At 38.4% G+C, this 20072-nt stretch overlaps 1 protein-coding gene across 1 annotated transcript; it reads left to right on the top strand.

Moving 5' to 3' along the window:
* Positions 1-8877: 8877 nt before the first annotated feature.
* Positions 8878-18046, top strand: CBLN1 (cerebellin 1 precursor). Its single transcript, XM_044270571.1, has 3 exons — positions 8878-9441; positions 11281-11400; positions 16701-18046. The coding sequence occupies exons 1-3, from the start codon at positions 9184-9186 to the stop codon at positions 16896-16898; spliced, it is 576 nt and encodes a 191-aa protein (XP_044126506.1). The 5' UTR covers positions 8878-9183; the 3' UTR covers positions 16899-18046.
* Positions 18047-20072: the final 2026 nt, after the last annotated feature.

Genomic DNA, 20072 nt, shown 5'->3' with positions numbered 1-20072 from the left:
AGGACATTCTCTATTTTATGAATATGAAATACTTTATTTTTTAAGTGGTGACAATGCAGAAAAATTAAATGGTCACTTCAATCAAAAAATGCTTAGCACATATTAACAACCTATATGTGAACATTCTGTATGTTTTTCATGATAAAAATGGGTGGATGGGTTTCTGGATATAATTTTTAAAGTCACTACATGAATCCGATTTACCCTTTTCCAGAGTTTGTAGCTTACTCTCTGTTAGACTTTTAGAATGGAAAATAATCTTACTTATAGACAACTTTTAGTACACATTTGGAGGCAATTTTTGTTTATGATTGCATTTTACTCATTTTTGTCTAAAAATAATATTTTCATTTTCTCTTTATAAAAAAATTGAGCCATTCTGCACAACTTTTTTTTCTAGCTTACTTTTTTTTTTAGCTTAATTTGGGTCAGAGTCAATTATCTCTAAACTACTAAGAGGTCATAAACACTTATTTAAGCCACATAACAGTAAGATAAGGACTGAGCTATAAAGAGTGTTTATAAGGTCAGAGATCAGAGATAAGGAGTCCGGCTGCTCTCCAGATGACGGAAAAGACAAAAAATCCACACGCAGCTAGTAGAGCATGTCAGCTCTGTACACAAAAAAGGATTCCATATTTTTAATAAAGACCAAATGAAAAAATGATTTTTAGCTCAAAATAAGTGCAATGTAATAAGAAGAAAAAATTGCCCCCAAAGGAGTACATAGCCTTTAGGCTACTTTCACACTGACGTTTTCTATGACACAATCTGGCACAATAGAAAACAGATCCGTCCTCTATTGACTTTCAATGGTGTTCAAGACGGATCCTTCTTGGCTATGTTAAAGATAATACAAATAGATCTGTTCTGAACAGATGTAGACGGTTGTATTATCTGAACGGATCCGCCTTTGCAGATCCATGATGGTGGATTGTGAATGTGAAAGTAGCCTTAATCGGAATGTGTGACCTATATATTTTTTTGCCAGGTTAACTCCAGATAGTGACAAATATCATTTTTGTAGATTGTAGACTTTTTAGTCTGTTTCCTGAACATGGTAATGGGGCAGCCATCTTTTGTGATCTGTTAACAGCTTTTAAGGGATAGGCACCATAGGCCTCATGAGGGAATTTCTAGACTTATATGAGGGAATTTTGTAGACCTGCTCCCTTACCTGTGCAAGGAGAGAGTAGAAAAACTGTGACAATCATATATTGTGGATCTATTATCTGTTATCTATGCAGTGGTGATATCTGTAATTGTAATCCTGTCTGTGTTGATATTGAGATGACTACTGAAAAATGATCTGTACAGTCCAAGAAGTAAAGCCTATTATTAGGCTTAGTGGTTGGTGTGAAAATTAAAGCATATTTTTTTTTTTTAATATATATAGATGGTGAAATGGAAAATAAACCCCTTCCCAACATCTGCTGTACTTGTATGTTGGATGTCGGGTCTTCAAAGATGGCATCTGCTCAGAAGCTAAGTGGGCACCATCAACTGGGTGCTGGTTTTACACAACAGATGCTCAGCAGACACTCGGTGGTAAAGTCTGTGATCAGCAACAACGCCGATCACATACTTTTAACCCCTCAAAGTCAATTATGACCAAGTCACCTGAGTGGTCAATTACTGGGAGCGCTGGCATCCTTTTAACTGATTAGAAATAATCAGTCGGTACTCAGGATGAAGGTGGTGGTGCTCGTATCCTGGGTTGCAGGCCCATATATCCGAGTAGAAGAAGAGGATCAGCACTCGCCCTTCGATGCTAATAAATATTCACATTGCCATAAACAGCTTGTTTGAAAAAGGCTGTTTAGCCGAAACGCATCACACTTGCCTGTTTTCTGTTGAAGGCAATAAAGTGAAGATTTATTAGCATCAAAGGGCGAGATCCACTTCTTTAACTCCTTTTAACTGAGTGCCGACCAGATTGCAGAAGCCGTTTGGTTTCTATGGCAGCCTCGCGCCTCCTGAAGGCTCCAAGGCCTGCTATAAAGAAGTCCCTATCAAGTCCTGCCTGTGGTAAATCATTGCAGTTTATGGAAGTGATCAGACGATCACATGACAAAGTCCCCTAGGGGACCAACGCATAAAAATTAAAATCACCCCCATTTTCAAAAATAAAAGAAGTACGGTAACTATAAAAATGAAACCCATAAAACTATGGAGGAATTGCAAACAAAAAAATTTAAATTGTGGGGTCAGGAATGGGTTAAGCATAATATGACCAAAAGGGCTTTAAAAATATATTTAAAGAGGTTATCTCACTTCAGCAAATGGCATTCATCATGTAGATAAAGTCAATACAAGGCACTTACTAATGTATTCTTATTGTCCATATTGCCTCCTTTGCTGGCTGGATTCCTTTTTCAATCACATTATATACTGCTCATTTCTGCTGCAGCGCCGATATGAGGCGACGTGAGCTGCTGCGCATGCATGCCTATGTGCGCTCCCACGGTCACAGCCACCAGAGAGGCCGGCACCTTTCCTATAGTGTGCAAGTACGACTACTGCTGCTGGATTGCAGGGTGGCCGTAACCATGGATATGAGCAGTGTATAATGCGATGGAAAAATGAATCAAGCCAGCAAAGGAGGCAATATGGACAATCACAATACATTAGTAAGTGCCTTGTATTAACTTTTTCTACATAATAAATGCCATTTGCCAAAGTGAGACACCCCTTTAACATAAAAACTTGAGTTAAACAATAGGTCATTTTCTGATGACACATTCAGTCAAACCATCACTTGAACCAGGGAGGAGTGGGACTGGTGACTGAATTTGTGCACCCCGTATATATTAGGTTATAGTCGGCTAAACCTGCTATAGCTGAATGTGTATGGGGTATCCGGACTATCTCCCCAAAAGATAATGTCAGGAAAAACAGACTCAGGAGCTTTGAATTTTATCACCTGACCCTTTTACTCTCTTGGGATATAAGCCACCGCCAGAAGTGTCTGGCAGCAGTTTTCTCCTCTCTCTCCATTGAAAGCAAATGAGCACATGCGCTAAACCGTACCAAGAGAAAGACAGCTGTCAGCCAAGTAATCTATTGAAGGTGTAGAGGCAGCTCCACTGTTTGCATGTTTATCCTGTCATTCTGTCAGTCATTCCAGTCCTCCATCTACTATTCTAATGAAGACTACCTTGCAGACAAACCCTTCCCTGTACAGCTGGGTCATAAACTGAGATTACTTTGCTCTCCCATTGAGAACTGTACAGCACTGTGCATATGATTACTGTTACAGAAGGACAATATTTTGTATTTAAAATAAATAAAAAAAAATAAAAAATTGCCACACAAATTGTTTTCAATGAATGTGCCTCTCCTGATATGTTAGTAACTACATGCATTCCCCATGTAATACCAATCCTGGAGCATCTTTTCTTATGACTCTATGTTGTGCTATTCCTTTAATATTCCTTGTAGAAGATATGAATGAATTGCTAGCAGCGAAGGTCTTGCTAGGTGTTACCAGTTGGGGGGGTCCCTGCACAGTCTGACAACAGCAGGACTGACTGGATAGTGTCAGACTGTGCAGCAACACCTCTAGCAGGTAAGGCTGAGTTCACATCAGTGTTCAGCCCTTCCGTTATAGGAGCAGAAGAAGGGAAAGGATGGATTAGGCACATAACTGAGCCGAACGGAGCCTACGGACCCCATAGACTAAATTCATGCATGCAGCTTCAGAAATCTTCCTCTGAGCGGAAACCTAACGGAACCCATTATAGTCTATAGGGTCCATAGGCTCCATTAGGCTCAGTTATGTGCCAAATCAGTCCTTTTCCTTCTTCTGCTTCTATAACGGAGCAGAAGAACGGAAGGGCTGAACGCTGATGTGAACTCAGCCTAACACCCATCTGGACCTTCATTGCAAACTGCTAGTAATTCATAACTTCTAGCAGGAATAATAAAGGAACGGCACAACATGGAGTCCTAAGAGTAGATGCTGCAGAATTGCTTACACAAGGAGGATGCAAGCAGTTGGTGAAGCTCACACGTCAGGAGAGCTTACAGGTCCTCTTTAAAAACCACTGCTCTAGAAAACTTGTATTTGGCTTCTTTCACACACGCGTCTTTTTTTTTTCAATCCTGACGTTTTACTTAATTACATTATGTAATGTTTTTTGTCTTTCTGGCTTCTTTTCGAAAGCACAACATGCTGGAGCTCTTGGTGTTTTTTCAGGTGTTCTGATAACACCTTCTCCACAGCGAAAAGCACGAGTGGCAAAAAAACAAACAGAAAAAACCTGTTCCACTTGGGGCTTATTCAGATGTCTGTTTATGCGGTCCACAAAACATGGATGCCGGCCTTGTGCTTTACGCCTTGCGGAGCGTTTTTGGCTTCCTTGGCGTTTTTATAAAATCGCAGCATGCTCTGGCTATTACATTTTTTCAGTTGCTTTCCCATAGACTTCTCTGTAGGGAAAAAATGTCATATGTATATGGGTACGACCACAGGGTACTGCCTGGCCGGACATTAACTAATGAAGACCGCACTGTTTAGTCTGTCCGTATTGGTAATGGCCGCACAGTATTGAAGGTTTAAGAAGAGCCAGCCGTGGCACGTATGTCCATGTGGTACTTGACCGCAGTGGTGACGCGTGGTCGTACCCTTTAGAGTACATGTCTTACAATATCTAGACTAATTAAAAAAAGAAAGAAAGAGCATTACTTCCTACATGCACCTTATCTTTATACACATAACCACATTCACTGCATGCTGGCACGCACACATTCATTTACTACAGACAAGTTCGCACACTGATTACATGCTGGCACGCACACATTCATTTACTACAGACAAGTTCGCACACTGATTACATGCTGGCACGCACACAGGAACACTCACTATATACACTCATAAATGGAGGCACAAAGGGGGAGTAGCTCTGGCTTAGTTGCCCATAGCAACCAATCAGATTCCACCTTTCATTTTCCAAAGGAGCTCTGAAAAATGAAAAGTGGGATCTGATTGGTTGCTACGGGCAACTAAGCCAGTTCTACTTTACACCAATTTGATAAATCTCCCCCAAAGAATACATACATACTTGCATGCATTTATATAGACATATATTCATACAGACAACGGCTAGGGGTGGCAACAGCTCTAAAAAATGTACCTATTAAAGTGGTAAGTACCGCCCTGGCTATGGGTATATAAAAACTGATGTGAAATACTGACCGTGTAAAAGTGGCCTTACTTTCTTTTATGATTCATGATGGGTTTTACTTAAAAAGCAGCAACAAAACTGCATCAGATATGACACATGTGAATCTGGCCCGAGGCTGGATTCACACGCATAGCTTCTGTCAAGTTTTGACGGTATTCTTATTTGTGTTCTTTGGAGAGTTACGTAGTTGTTATTAATGCTGTAGGTTTGCTGGTAATTAGTGAAGAGGGAAGTTCTGAAAAATACGATTCGGCTGCTTCGCCGAATTTTACTAAAAAATACGCTTTGTGACAATTAATTTCTTTGTAAATAGCGGGTACAATCACAGGGAACGGCGATTGCGCCACCACCCGTCATTGAACCCCTAAGACGCCACGTTCATCTGAGATAAATATTAAATTATTTTAGGGGTTACTCAGTTAAATAAATACATTGTACTTACCTCATCCATTTGATTGCAATAAGACCGCTGGGCCATCTTGCATGAAGATCTAGCGCAAAATCTCGCGGTCGGTCACCGCGCATGAGATTTTGCGCGGGATCTTCAAGCAAGGTGCCCTCAGCAGCCTCTTTGCGCTCAAAATGGATAAGGTAAGTATGATTTATTTTTTTATTTTTACCGGCATTTCAGGGAAAATCGATTCATTACCACGAAACATGAGGAAATTCGGCTTCGTGGTGAGTCAAATTTTTCCGGAAATTCGTATCGAATTCCACTTCATCAGCTTCGATTTGCTCAACACTACTGGTAACCAATTGGAGTCAACACACAATGCATTTTTTGTTTCTGATGCTTTTTGATTTAAATTTTTTACCAAAAGAAAACATGCACTAGATGGGATGTTTTTGCACCCATTGCCTTATATGTTCAAGAATTGCACGTGACCAGTGCCGAAGTTTAGGGTCCATTCACACGTCCGTAGTGCACTGCGGATCCACAATACCCGTCTGGCACCCCCCATAGAACTGCCTAATCTTGTCCGCAATTGCGGACAAGAATAGGACATGTTCTATTTTTTTTTTTTGCGGAGCCGCGGCCCGAAAGTTCGGGGCCGCGCTCTGGAAATGCGGATGCGGAGAGCACATAGTGTGCTCTCCGCATCTCTTCCGGCTCCATAGAGAATGAATGGGTCCGCGCCCGTTCCCGATATTGCGGAACAGATGCGGACCCATTTGCGGATGTGTGAATGGACCCTTATTGAACTGTTTTTATGGGGTATTTTAGGTGCTTTTGATAGAGGCATATAATACGTAGGTGATGTATAATATGGTACAGCCACCTCACATGTTACATAGGGGACAATTATAACACGTTTGTCATTATTTCCTACAATGGGTAAAACCTACAATGTCGGGAGAACAGTATTTCATTTTGAAGTGACATTTCTCAGTGAAGATGCTAAAATGAGAAGAGTCAAAAGCAATCTGAGACTCCACTCTGTGATCTTAGTGTTAATGGAGGCCGTTCGGTGGATATTGGAAATCTTTCAGCTGGTGGTAAAAAAAAAAAAAAAAAAACTGCTATAATAAAAGATGTTAAGCCCCAGGGAAGTTGTATGTGTCCTTGAAATCAGGGTACCTGTCATATAAACCCAGGAGTTATTGCAGGAATAAAACACAGTCTGCTAATCCTTTTATAAGGAACACACAAAAAATACATAACTCCTTCACAGCCAAACACATCGATGGGGTTAGGAATGTGAAGGGTTAATATGCCCAAATCTACCAGGAATGAATGCATAACTATATTCTTATTTTATTGCTTTTCTTAGAGACCAGAAACCAGAAGTGGAACTTAAAACTTCTGGGTCTCAGTGTAAATTCTGTAACAGGGGGCTCTGAGCTAGTGTTGCTCATCTCACTGATGCCCTCAAAAGGGGCAGAGAAACCTTTGGGCCACCTCATTCTCTATGGCTGGGTGTGACTTTTACATAGACTACCCTTTATCCTTCATTCACACAGTGTTTTTGGCAGTGATTTTGAACCAAAACCAGGTGCGGCTCTAAACACAGAACGGGGCAGAGCTTTCCCTTATACCTTATCTCTTTGGAGGCTCCAATCATGGTTTTGGCTCACAATCACTGATGAAAATCACTGACCGAAACACGTGTGAATGAGGATTTAAAGTAATGTCCGTGGGATAAAGGTTAAAAAATAAAAAGCATTTTTATTGAAGTAGCTGCAAGATATCTGATACAAAAGTTAGGTTTAGTATCTTTTTATATTGTTCCTTTGTGTCAAGACCAATATAAACATAAGAGAATACTGGTTCATATGAACCCTATGGTCCAAACTTTTTTGGTAGTAACACGTTTTTCCTGCCCATAAGAGTTGTATATAGCTATAAAAGTACAAGAAGTTTAACGTCACATACAGTACTGTTCAAAAGTTTTAGGCAGGTGTGGAAAAAATGTTGCAAATTAAGAATGCTTTCAAACATAGAAAAGTTAATAGTTTAAATTAGTTTAATTTTACTTTCTGCAGCAGGACAAGGACCCTGAACATACAGCCAATGTCATTAAGAACTATCTTCAGAGCAAAGAAGAACAAGGAGTCCTGGAAGTGATGATATGGACTCCACAGAGCCCTCATCTCAACATCATTGAATCTGGTTGGGATTACATGAAGAGACAGAAGGATTTGAGCAAGACTACATCCACAGAAGATCTGAGGTTAGTTCTCCAAGATATTTGGGACAACCTCTTTACCAAGTTCCTTCAAAAACGGTAAGGCAAAGTGTGGTGGCACCAAATATTCATTTGATTTAGATTTCTTTTTTGTTCCTTCACATGTAAAAGCATTCTTACTTTACTTACCGTACATTTTTCTACATCTGCCTAAAACTTTTGCACCGTACTGTAGATTGCTGAAAGTTTGGCATGGCTCATCAGAAGGACATTTAGTTTACTTAATACTGCAGAGGCATATTATGAATTCTTCAAACCCATTTAATAACGCAACCGATTCTTGCAATCTTTAGGTCTGGAATTAATCCAAATCTGAAATTTATTGGTGTATAAATAGAACACAATTTTTTGTGCTCAGTTCTAAAGGTTTAGTTCTCAGTGAGCAAATATCCTCAGAATTGTCTTTTTAACAGTTTCCAAGGATACCCGAATCATGCTTGTTTTTCAGTAGGTACCTTTACATTGCATGTGTATGAAATGTTAAAGTGATGCATATGAGTTTAATACAGAGAAGGCTAATGCTCATCTCTGTGCACACCTTAAGACACTCTAGAGTCAAAGCAAGTGAATTAAGAAAATGGATATTTGCTGCTCCCCATAATGTTAGGAACAGATCTCCTTGTGCTTTATGTGTCTGCTATCTGCTCCTCTCACTTACCTTATAGCCAGCAGTGCAAGGAGATGCAGCAGTAATAATCCATTTGCCATATTCAGACCTGAGCAAGAATGAGAGAGAAGCAGTCACCACCTGCCTTTGACTCCTATAACAAAGCCACAGCTGTCACATGGAGGGATGCATCCCAGCTGAAGATTCGCTGCCCTGTAAAGGCTTGTGACTGTGGATTGGTGATGAGTGGGGAGGGAGGGGTTGCAGACTGGCCCCCACCTTCTCTCCTGTGCATCTTGGAGCTCTGCTCTGTAGTATTGGATGCATCTATTTTGTGGCAGGAGCTACACTATGTCTTGAGCTCATCCAAGGGCACAGCACTGGGCAAAGAAAGATATGCAAGCTCTAAAATACTGAGCCATACAGTCCTAGGAGAGGAGTGCAAGAGTGGAGGAAGCAGGTGGTGAATGGACACACTGGAGAGCACCCTCTAAGTGGGTAAAGTGCCTTTTAAGAGTAGCTCATTAAGAGCAAACTACAAGGCTCTTTGGACATCCAGAGGTTGATGGTCTATTTATATTTTCTTCAAGAAGCAGAAGGGAGGAGATTTGGAAGCTAAGGGGGACCTTGAGGTGTTTGAGTGCTCAAGTGGATCTCAGAGTGCTCGTCTTTTAACTGTACGACCCAGCGAGCTTCCATAGCAATGTGGATCTTGGAGCTGGTGCTGGGGTTGGTATGGCTAGCAGGGATGACTAATGGTCAGAATGAAACGGAACCTATTCTTCTGGAGGGGAAATGCCTGGTGGTTTGTGACTCTAACCCGACTTCTGACCCAACTGGCACTGCACTGGGCATCTCTGTGCGCTCCGGAAGTGCCAAAGTGGCTTTCTCTGCCATCAGGAACACCAACCATGAGCCCTCTGAGATGAGTAACAAATCCATGACTATATACTTTGACCAGGTAAGTGTGGGAGTTGTGTTAGGTATGGTATGACCACACAGCCAGGTTTCCTGATGCAGTTTTAGAAGCCAAAATCAGGAGTGGGACATAAAAGGAGAGAAAGTATAATGGACAGATAGGTCTTCTACTCTGTTTAGAATTCACTCCTGGTTTTGGCTTCCAAAACTGCATCAGGAAACCTGATTGTGTGGCCATTACCCTTATAGTATGTGTCATAGAAAGTCATGGTGATGCTTATCAGAGGAGCAGGTGGTGGAGGTAGATGTTGTCATGCTGGGTAGTGCAGCAGAATAATGTAAATTACGCAGAAGAAAAGTTACCAAGCTATCTAGTTCATCCTATTAATGTACGGCAAGGACATGAAAATAATGGCATTGTGTTAAGGGAAAAGTATTGAAATGAGAATCAACCCTTGTACTCATATTCCACACCAAAACCAACTTAATACGTAATGTCTCCAGAAAGTCAATTGCCTCACACCTTTATTGTTTTTCTAACTATAATCCTGTAACAATAAATGTAGAGGAAAAAAGAATTTGGGAATAGCCATAGGCTGTGTGTAGAGCAATGTCCAGGGGCTTATGGTCATCTCTGCTGCTTTAATGTTCATGTGAAGCACCTGGCTCTCAGATCTAGCCTTTATCCATGTGGTTTAAGAAAGTGTTATCCTGCATGTGCTGATGTTATTCTAAACAGTGTCATAAAACTAGTTGACATAGCCAAAAGGTAGATTGACGGGAGTAATGCGGCCCTTATAACCCTAATGAGTAGCTCTGTACTGTCACAAGATCATGCCATTCGGACATCCAGAACCATGCGATCCTAATGTCCCTGGAATGTTGAATTCAGAAAATGCTAATTGTCTTAGATGAAAGAGCTGTGAACTCGTTTTTTATCAGCCATATCTTCAGAGGAGTCAATAACACCCCTTCAGAGAGCTTACATTCTGCAAGAGGTGCCAGGTACCTACGTTCCTCAACGGGCTTTGTGGTAGGCTCCCATTCAGTGATCACGTGCAAATCAGGTCTAATAGTAGATTTACATTTGGAATATCGTCTAGGTCAATCATAAGTGAAATGAAGTTTCTGATACAAAAAAGAGCTTGTAATGACCTATGATAGCAGAACTTCATCTAATATGATCATACCATCCAGTTATCTGGTCTGTCTGATGTTCGGGAGGTCTATCTAGTGACTTCAAATAAATGTCACTTTTTACATTTGTTTCCTATTGAGAGATGAAGTGGCCAATAATACGACCGAGTAATCTACTCTATAGGATCTGTAGATGTAGTGTGCAAAGGGCAAACCGGTGCAGAAGTCACAACCAAATGCCACCCAATGATTGATATGGTGTGATCTCCCCAGTGGTAGGCCATATATAATACCAATAAACCTATCCTGTAGAGGTTGATCACCCTGGTGGCTTTATGACCTAATTGAACTAAAAACTGCTCCTTATATTGACATCTTTCCACCCTACAGATACGGAACTGTCCTACGGTGCCATAAAATATACCCAGATATCAGCATAGTGTCAAATGATTCAGTGTCTTCAAGGCAGAACGATTATAAGCCTCTGAGATATTACTTGGATTGTTATTAAATCACTTTTTTGTAAATTATAATTTCTCACTAATGGACACTAGTTATGTTCACACCAAGCAAATATTGAGCAGTAACAACCACACTGAGTTTTGTAGGTGACAGGTCAGATAACTACAGAATATGGGAAAACAATTGACGGCCTTTCATTAATTTCCATGTCCCCTGACATTTCTAGGCTTCTAGTGACTGGTGATGACATTAAAATTGATTTTCTTTGTTTTTGGAAATCTAGGTATTGGTTAATATTGGAAACTGTTTTGATTCGGAAAGAAGCACCTTCATATCCCCCAGAAAGGGGATTTACAGCTTTAATTTCCATGTGGTGAAAGTGTACAATCGACAAACTATTCAGGTGAGGCCGGAATCTCTCCTTATGTCTGCGTCTGGTTGGGCTGGATTCATACATGCCGTTTTTAAAACAATTTATTGTGCCTAACACCAGAGTGGATACAGATGAGAGGGACAGTGTATTTTTATTTTACAGTTTTCCTTCTTTTTGTATCTATCCCTGAAAAAAAAAACGCAAGTATGAATTCAACCTTTATTTCATTCATTTAGGTAAGGGCACCTGTACCAGTTTTGAAGCTAAAACCATGTGTGGATTCACAAAATAGTAGAAGATGTATGTGCCTGTTAGGGCGCTGACACCCGTTCAGGTTTTTTTTTTTATGCAGTTTTTGAAAGCAGGAGTGGATCATAAAAGAAGAGAAAGTATCAAGGTCTGATAATCTTTCTATTATTTATTTTTTTAATCCGTTCCTGGTTTTGGCTTCAAAAGCTGCATCAAAAAACCTGAAGGTGTGGTCTTACCCTTACGCTTTTCTCTTTTAATAATCCCTTTATGATCCACACCTGGTTTTGGCTTCAAAAACGGCATCAGGTTTTCTGAAAAAAATAAATAAAATGTCTCAAGGAACCTGAGAGACCACAGTTGATTAGACAGAACAATTCCGGTAGGTTAGAACTAGTAATATATAATTACTTTATTCTACGTAACTACGTCGTACTTCAATGAATTCGATTTTATATTATTTACTACAATTATTTTGATAAATAAAAATTCTGTAAAGCATGGCCATGATGACAAGCAAAACAAGAGGGCCTACCCCCTATATCATTATATGTTAACATATTTGTAATTATATATATATATATATATATATATATATATATATATAGTTAAAAATATCTATCTCTTATCTATCTATTTATCTATCTATCTCTTATCTATCTGTCTCTTATATATCTATCTCTTATCTATCTATTTATCTATCTATTTATCTATCTATCTATCTATCTATTATATATCTATCTCTTATCTATCTATATATCTATCTATCTATTTATCTATTTATCTATCTATCTCTTATCTATCTATCTATTATCTATCTCTTATCTATCTATCTATCTATCTATCTATCTATCTATCTATCTATCTATCTCTCTATCTATCTATTATCTATCTATCTATCTATCTATCTATCTATCTATCTATCTATCTATCTCTTATATATCTATCTATCTATCTCTTATCTATCTATCTATTTATCTATCTATCTATCTATCTATCTATCTATCTATCTCTTATCTATCTATCTATCTCTTATCTATCTATCTATTATATATCTATCTCTTATCTATCTATCTATCTATCTATCTATCTATCCATCTATTATCGATCTATCTATTATCTATCAATCTATCTATTTATCTAGAAAAACAAATGATGAGGCAGCACTCCAATGTGGTGAAGGGTGTTAGACCCGTTTATTTTCCCAGCGACTGGGGAAATAAAGGGGTCTAGCACCCTTCACCACATTGGAGTGCTGCCTCATCATTTGTTTTTCTGGGCATCATTTACGGATTTTCTGCCTGAAACCCTTAAGGATTTGCACCCACTTACATTGTTGCTATGCTGCTGTTTTTTCTCTGATCTATCTATCTATCTAACTATGCACATTTACAATACTGTTAGACATCAGCAGCACTGTATTTTTCAGGTCAAGTGGTTAACCCCTTTGGAAATAGAGCTAGCCGCAGCCTATACTGCTCTGTATTCCAACTAATGTATAGCCCATACAAGATGGCACATACATTGGATGCAGCACTTATTACCTCCACATCTGCCATATGGCTTTCTGCAGTTCATGCAAACAGTGCATCACTCTGTATTCTACCTTTTTCTGTGAAAAAGATGGTTTAAACAGGGTGTGAAAATGATGTGCTAAAATGAGTGTTATTTTTTTAAACATCTTCTTTATAGTCCAGGAGATATTAATGGAGCTGCTTTTGATCTGTCATTTCTATATGTTCACTAACAAGCAGCATTTGGTTCCATGAGACATAATATGCTAATGTGTCCTATTTACGCTCCGGGTGTGATAAATCATAAAGCATCGTTCCCGGTGACATGGGCATGTTATGACGTGAAGTCCATCATCAAGTCTCATAGATAACATACATCTCTGGCAAAGTCCTATCAATAGAAACATAACCTGTATCCGCTTAGGTGGTAAACTGGCGCAGTATTTGGCTTCTAATGGGTCCGTTTTTGAGGCCAGATGTAAACGTGAGCCGTGGAAAGGTTAGCTACAATGTAGAGAACAACACTATGAATGTGTAGTGATGGTCATCTTTGGATTTGGGGGGGGGGGGGGGAGACAGGTAACTTACTGTTTTTCTTGCTAGTAGGAAAGTAATATTACAAGGTGCTTGCAGAGGGTCTCTGGAGTCAGGCACTTTTATAATCTGATGTGCTGGTCATTTAATATTGTGTCTAGAAAGCGCACATCTGGACTTTCTGCTTAGTTCAAAGTTTGCAGCAGGGAATTTACAGTGAGAAAAGCTTCATCATTAAAAGGCACGTAATAGGACCTTTAGATATTACATCATTCATCATTTAACCCTTGAACAAGTGACCTATGATCTAGAGTATTAGTCCTGCTTCATGGTTCAGGCCTAAAATACAGTATATATATATATATATATATATATATATTATATATATATATATATATATATATATATATATATACAGTTGAAACTCGAAAAATTAGAATATCGTGCAAAGTTCATTTATTTCAGTAATGCAACTTAAAAGGTGAAACTAACATATGAGACTCATTACAGGCAAAGCGAGATATTTCAAACCTTTATTTGTTATAATTTGGATGATTATGGCTTACAGCTTATGAAACCCCAAAGTCTCAATTTGAGGTCCCCTTTGCTCAGGGGGTATGGGTTAATTCGCTGACTAGAGTGTGAAACTTTGAGACTAGAATATTGAACCTTTTCACAAAATTAGAATTTTAAGCTGCATTAATGCAATTCCTTTTAATTTGCATTACTGAAAAGAAAGGACTTTTGCACGATATTCAAATTTTTCGAGTTTCACCTGTATATATATATTAGAGATTCATTATGATATCAGTGTGTTAACTGTACAAGTAACCATAGTACTTTATCTAACAAGGCAGACAGATTTCTCAGAAATACTGAAACATCCCTGACTACACCAGAAAAATGGTGCACAAATAGTGTGTTAGGAAAAAGAACGAAATCTGTAGAACAAGATAAACAGTTTATAAACATATATAAGATATATTTACAAATAAGAGATTGGTTGATAGAAATAAACTAAAATAGATGATAAATAGATAGATAATTGATTGACAGATAGATGGCTAGATAGATAGATAGATAGATATAATACAGGGATGTGAGCAGCACAGCATAAATAGTAATATAGGGGTGCCAGCAGTAATGGAAACGATTCAGCCTCCAAAAATATAAAAGAAAATATTCCACAGCACTTCCCAAATGTGTAGCAAAAAGTGATTTGCTGTCTGGTGATTTGAAATATACTTTTTGACACACATTTGGGAAGTGCTGTGGAATATTTTCTTATAGATAGTTATATAGATAGATAGATAAGAGATGGATGGATTGATACTTGAATGGATAGGCGGTCAGAAATGAGATAGATAATGGATCGATCCCAGTAGTCAGCAAATAAACAAATGCCAACCCTTAAATTGAAAAAATAGTTTGCTTCTTTTAGTCAAATATCTCTTGTTGGTTCAGCCAATTTTTTATTTCCTGGTGATGAGGATTCTAATTATTTTAAAGAATACAAGTATAAGGCTGGGTTCACATCACGTTTTTGCTATCCGTTAAACATATATAAAAGAGTTCCATTGTAGAAAAAAACGTATACGGTAACATATACGTTTTTTGTTGAAAGTTTTATTTTTTCAAAGTCTATGTTGAACGGAGGGCAAAAACGTGACGTGAACCTACCCTCTTTGCTATCTTGGCTGAATGGCCACCCCAAAGTTATGTACTAAGGGGCTCATTTATTAAGACCGGTGCGTTCCACACAGGTGTTGAGTTTCTCTGTACTGCTGGAAGGAAGTGCCAATGTTATGTAGAGGCTTCTTCCAGCAGGACATGTGACAGACTTAGGCTACATTCACACGACCGTATGTGTTTTGCGGTCCGCAAATTGTGGACCCGCCCAAAAAGCTGATGAAATTCCGTATGGCATCTGTTTTTTTTTTTGCAGATCCGTTTTTTTTTTGCGAATCCATTGTAATAATGCCTATCCTTGTCCGAAAAACTAGGAAAAAATAGGACATGCACAATTTTTTTTGCAGGGGCAACGGAGCGGACATACTGATGCGGACAGCACACAGTGTCTGCGTTTTTTGCGAAGCCATTAAAATGAATAGGTCAGCATCTTATCCGCAAAAAAAGCGTGACGGACACGGAAACAAACAACGTTCGTGTGCATGTAGCCTTAAACCTACACTATCTCCGTTGCTGGTGTAGACTTAAAGGGGTTGTCTCACTTCAGCAAAGAGCATTGATCATGTAGAGAAAGGTAATACCAGGCAGTTACTAATTTACTTTGATTGTCCATATTACTTCCTTTGGTGGCTGTATTAATTTTTCCATCACATTTTATGCTGCTCGTCTCCATGGTTACGACCACCCTGTAATCCAGTAGCGGCGGTGGCCGTGCTTGCACAATATGGGAAAACACGCAGGTCTCTCTGGTGGCTGGGACTGCGGTAGTACGCATAGTCCAGCACTTTTTTTTCTGTAGTGTGCAAGCATGGCCATCGTGATGGATTGCAGGGTGGTCGCAACCATGGAAACGAGCAGTGTATAATGTGATGGAAAAATGAATCCAGCCAGCAAAGGTAACAATATGGACAATCACAATACATTAGTAAGTGCCTTCTATTAACTTTCTCTACATGATAAATTCTATTTGCTGAAGTAATAAAACCCCTTTAGGCCGTTTTCTGCGCCAAAAACTGGCATGAAAAATGATGAGTAAAACGTGTCTGGCAGCCTAACCTATTCCCGGCAGATTTTTGCCGCAAAATGACGTACAAAAAAAATCCACCACTGATATACGCCACGAAAGTGCCGTTTATCAGTTAATAAATGAGCCCCTAAGCATCTTCTTGGAGGACATCTGGAAACCTTCCAAACTGTAGAAGAAAACTCCACTAATAGCTATGCGCTGTGATATGATCCCCCTCCCCTTCCTGTCCCAGCCCACCTTGTGCCCTGCCCCTGCGGAATACCAATTACTGCACATGTCTGAATGCATATAATGACCGCTACTCTTTTACACTTCAGGTGAGCCTGATGTTGAATGGATGGCCGGTGATTTCTGCCTTTGCGGGTGACCAGGATGTGACAAGAGAAGCAGCCAGCAATGGTGTTCTTATTCAAATGGAGAAAGGAGACAGAGCTTACCTAAAAATAGACAAGGGCAATTTGATGGGAGGATGGAAGTTTTCAACATTTTCTGGATTTCTGGTATTCCCCCTTTAAAATGACAATTTTTCCCCCCCTAGAGCAGCAAGCGACAAAGGAGAGATTGTTTGCTATTGCCCCCAAATAGCTGCACTTAGAGACTCAGACGGGACCTTTTTCACTTTGAAATATCCAAGACCCCCACATATCTAATTGTGTGTTCACCTGCTTCGGAAACTTTAATATTGTAACAGACAAGGAACTAGTGAGATCAGCTGTCATTTCATTATATTACACTTTTAGGGGGAAAAAAAGAGACCTTTGGTTACTTTATATCCTTTGATTTATGTCATTGTTGCCTAATTATCTGGTTTAACCCCCTCTATGCCATACAACATCATTTTCTTTGTCTCAGTTGAACAACCGGTAGAGAATACTATGGAGATATCATGTATATTGGCTTCTAGATGACGCCGGAAATATCTAAGAAGGCACCGTGGCGGAATGGTGTACTCAATATTTCTCTGTATTTCTGAGTGGTTGTGGAAATAAAGGCTGCTACATGTCTGATGCTTGTTCTGCTCTTGTAAAACGTGGCCCAAATACAAGCGATAGAAGTATATCCAATAATTATACTCTGTACTATAGGTGTGAATGCTGGAATGTCGTTTGCTTCTTATGATTTTGTATATTTCTAACCCAGCTATCCCGGTCATACGCAAAAAACAAACAAACAAAAAAACGAGTCTGTAAGTATTATAAAGTATGGTCGGAAAATGTCAAATATTATTTTTTAATGAATAGAATTTTGAATTTAGGGTTATGATCTGTCTTATGTCTGTTTTAACTGAAAATTTTTCAGTTTTAACTCTTAATATTGCATGTTCAAAATTTAGCCCAAAAATCCCAAACACCTTTCTGGATCCATGTACATTATACAATGATGCCTAAGGAAAAGGTGCGCATAAAGACGCACCGAAATAATAACTGTATATACACATGATAATATATATATATGTATACATATATGTATATATATAAAAGCCTTTTCGTTCTGTTCAGATGTTATCTGTATGCAGCCGTCCGATACGTCACGGTTTATCATTTCTTACTATTGTCTATTTGTTTGCTATTTTATAATTTTTACTGTTATTTCCAAAAAATGTAAATGCTATAATTTTGCAGCACTCAGAGATGACTACTTTTATGATAGTGAATATGGGAAGAGATTTGATTGTACCTTAACAGTGAAATAAAAGTGTAAGAAATCTGTTTTATTTTTTACATTTTTTTGGTGTTGATGCTTGACTGTCAGGGATAACAGATGTCGGTGTGACGATGATGACAAACATATTAAAATCCAGTATACGTCTTGCGTATTCCCCCAATATCCCAAAATGTGAGTGGATCCTGTAGAGTTAATATGCCGTGGCTTTATTTCAAGCCCCTGGCTTCAAGAAGGAGCTTAATTAGCTCCTAAGGGGAAAATTAATACCAGCATAATAAGCAAAGTCTTCTTATTTATCATCAGTTTTGTCTTAGTAATAGTTTTGTTGAGCTGATGGGGACATTGCTAGATTCTCCAGCGCACCAGGTGACTCCATCATATCTACAGCATGATTGTGTCTGTAGAGGGTATTATTGCAATGACAAGATGTGAGTCCCCATACTATCTGTGAGCTGGAAACAGGCGGACGTGTCTGTGTGTGTGCAAAGTGCTCAAATCTATCTATCTATCTATCTATCTAATATCTATCTATCTATCTATCTATCTATCTATCTATCTCATATCTATCTCCTATCTATCTATCTATCTATCTATCTACTATCTATCTATCTATCTCCTATCTATCTATCTATCTATCTATCTATCTATCTATCTATCTATCTATCTCCTATCTATCTCATATCTATCTATCTATCTATCTCCTATCTATCTCATATCTATCTATCTATCTATCTATCTATCTATCTATCTATCTATCTCCTATCTATCTATCTATCTATCTATCTATCTATCTATCTCATATCTATCTATCTATCTAATATCTGTCTATCTATCTATCTAATATCTATCTCTCTATCTAATATCTGTCTATCAATCAATCTATCTATCTATCTAATATCTATCTTTATCTATCTATTATCTATCTATCTATCTTTATCTATCTATCTATTAAATATCTATCTATCTAGAAACCACCTCATATCTATCTATCTATTATCTATCTATCTATCTATCTATCTATCTATCTATCTAACTATCTATCTATCTATCTATCTATCTATCTGTCTAATTATCTATCTATTGATTTGTCTATTATCTAATTATCTATCTAATTATGAAATTATTTTCCATCTATCTATCTATCTATCTATTGTGCAATTTTTCCTATCTACCTATTAGAAGATAGGTAGATAGGAAAAAAAAGATTATTTTTCTATTCTATGTTTTATCTATCTATCTTTCTCACTTCTATCTATCTATCTATCTATCTATCTATCTATCTATCTATCTATCTATATCTATCATCTATCTATCTATCTATCTATCTATCTATCTATCTATCTATCTATCTATCCATCTTATGATTTTATGAATTTCCAAGCACAATAACACCTTTGACATACTGTAAACCAGATTTCGGCAGCCTGTGTTACCGCCAGATATTTAGGCTCCGTTGTATTGGCAATGCTCTGTGGTGTCACTTCTTGTATCCTTTTATTTGCTTTCCTTATTGTTCTTTGAGCATACCAAATATCACATGTTCTCTTCTTATCCTTTGTTTGCCAGGCCCTCCATATGTTATGTCTGGTATATGTTTATCTTGATGTTAGGAAACTTTAAAGTAAATCTGGCACGGCAGGGGTAAATATTCATGTATTGCAGTGTTTTTTGTTTTTTTTATGGACCTCCGGGTGCTCTCATATACTTTGTCCCCCATGTACTCTTCAGTTGATGAACAGCTCTTGTCTAGAAGACAAAACAGGAATCTGCCTGCTTTTCATTTGCTGATGTACAAGACCCGCCACTAAGTCTTCATTCAGATACAACAGCAGCAGCTGGTCGGGGGCTCCGGCTCAAACCAATTACAATTTATGAAGAGGTTAATAAAGGGAACAAGGTTTTCATGTGCACAAGCCTTCCCTGTTATGTAGTGGTGGCCATCCTTGGGAAGTCAGTGTTATTTATTTATTTATTTTATATATGTGTTTATTTTATGTATTTTTATATTCAATTTTAAGCATTTT

This window comes from Bufo gargarizans, chromosome 10 (assembly GCF_014858855.1).
Source record: "Bufo gargarizans isolate SCDJY-AF-19 chromosome 10, ASM1485885v1, whole genome shotgun sequence".
In the NCBI taxonomy this organism is placed as follows: domain Eukaryota; kingdom Metazoa; phylum Chordata; class Amphibia; order Anura; family Bufonidae; genus Bufo; species Bufo gargarizans.
Note: the sequence above shows the minus strand (reverse complement) of the source record. Positions and strands in the feature narration are given on the sequence as shown.

What these genes read in the sequence shown, in the direction of transcription:
- CBLN1 (XM_044270571.1), top strand. Translation starts at nt 9,184, where the DNA reads ATGTGGATCTTGGAGCTGGTGCTGGGGTTGGTATGGCTAGCAGGGATG. An exon ending in TGACTATATACTTTGACCAG is followed by an intron (nt 9,442 to 11,280) that starts GTAAGTGTGGGA and finishes TTGGAAATCTAG; the next exon opens with GTATTGGTTAATATTGGAAA. An exon ending in ACAATCGACAAACTATTCAG is followed by an intron (nt 11,401 to 16,700) that starts GTGAGGCCGGAA and finishes TTTACACTTCAG; the next exon opens with GTGAGCCTGATGTTGAATGG.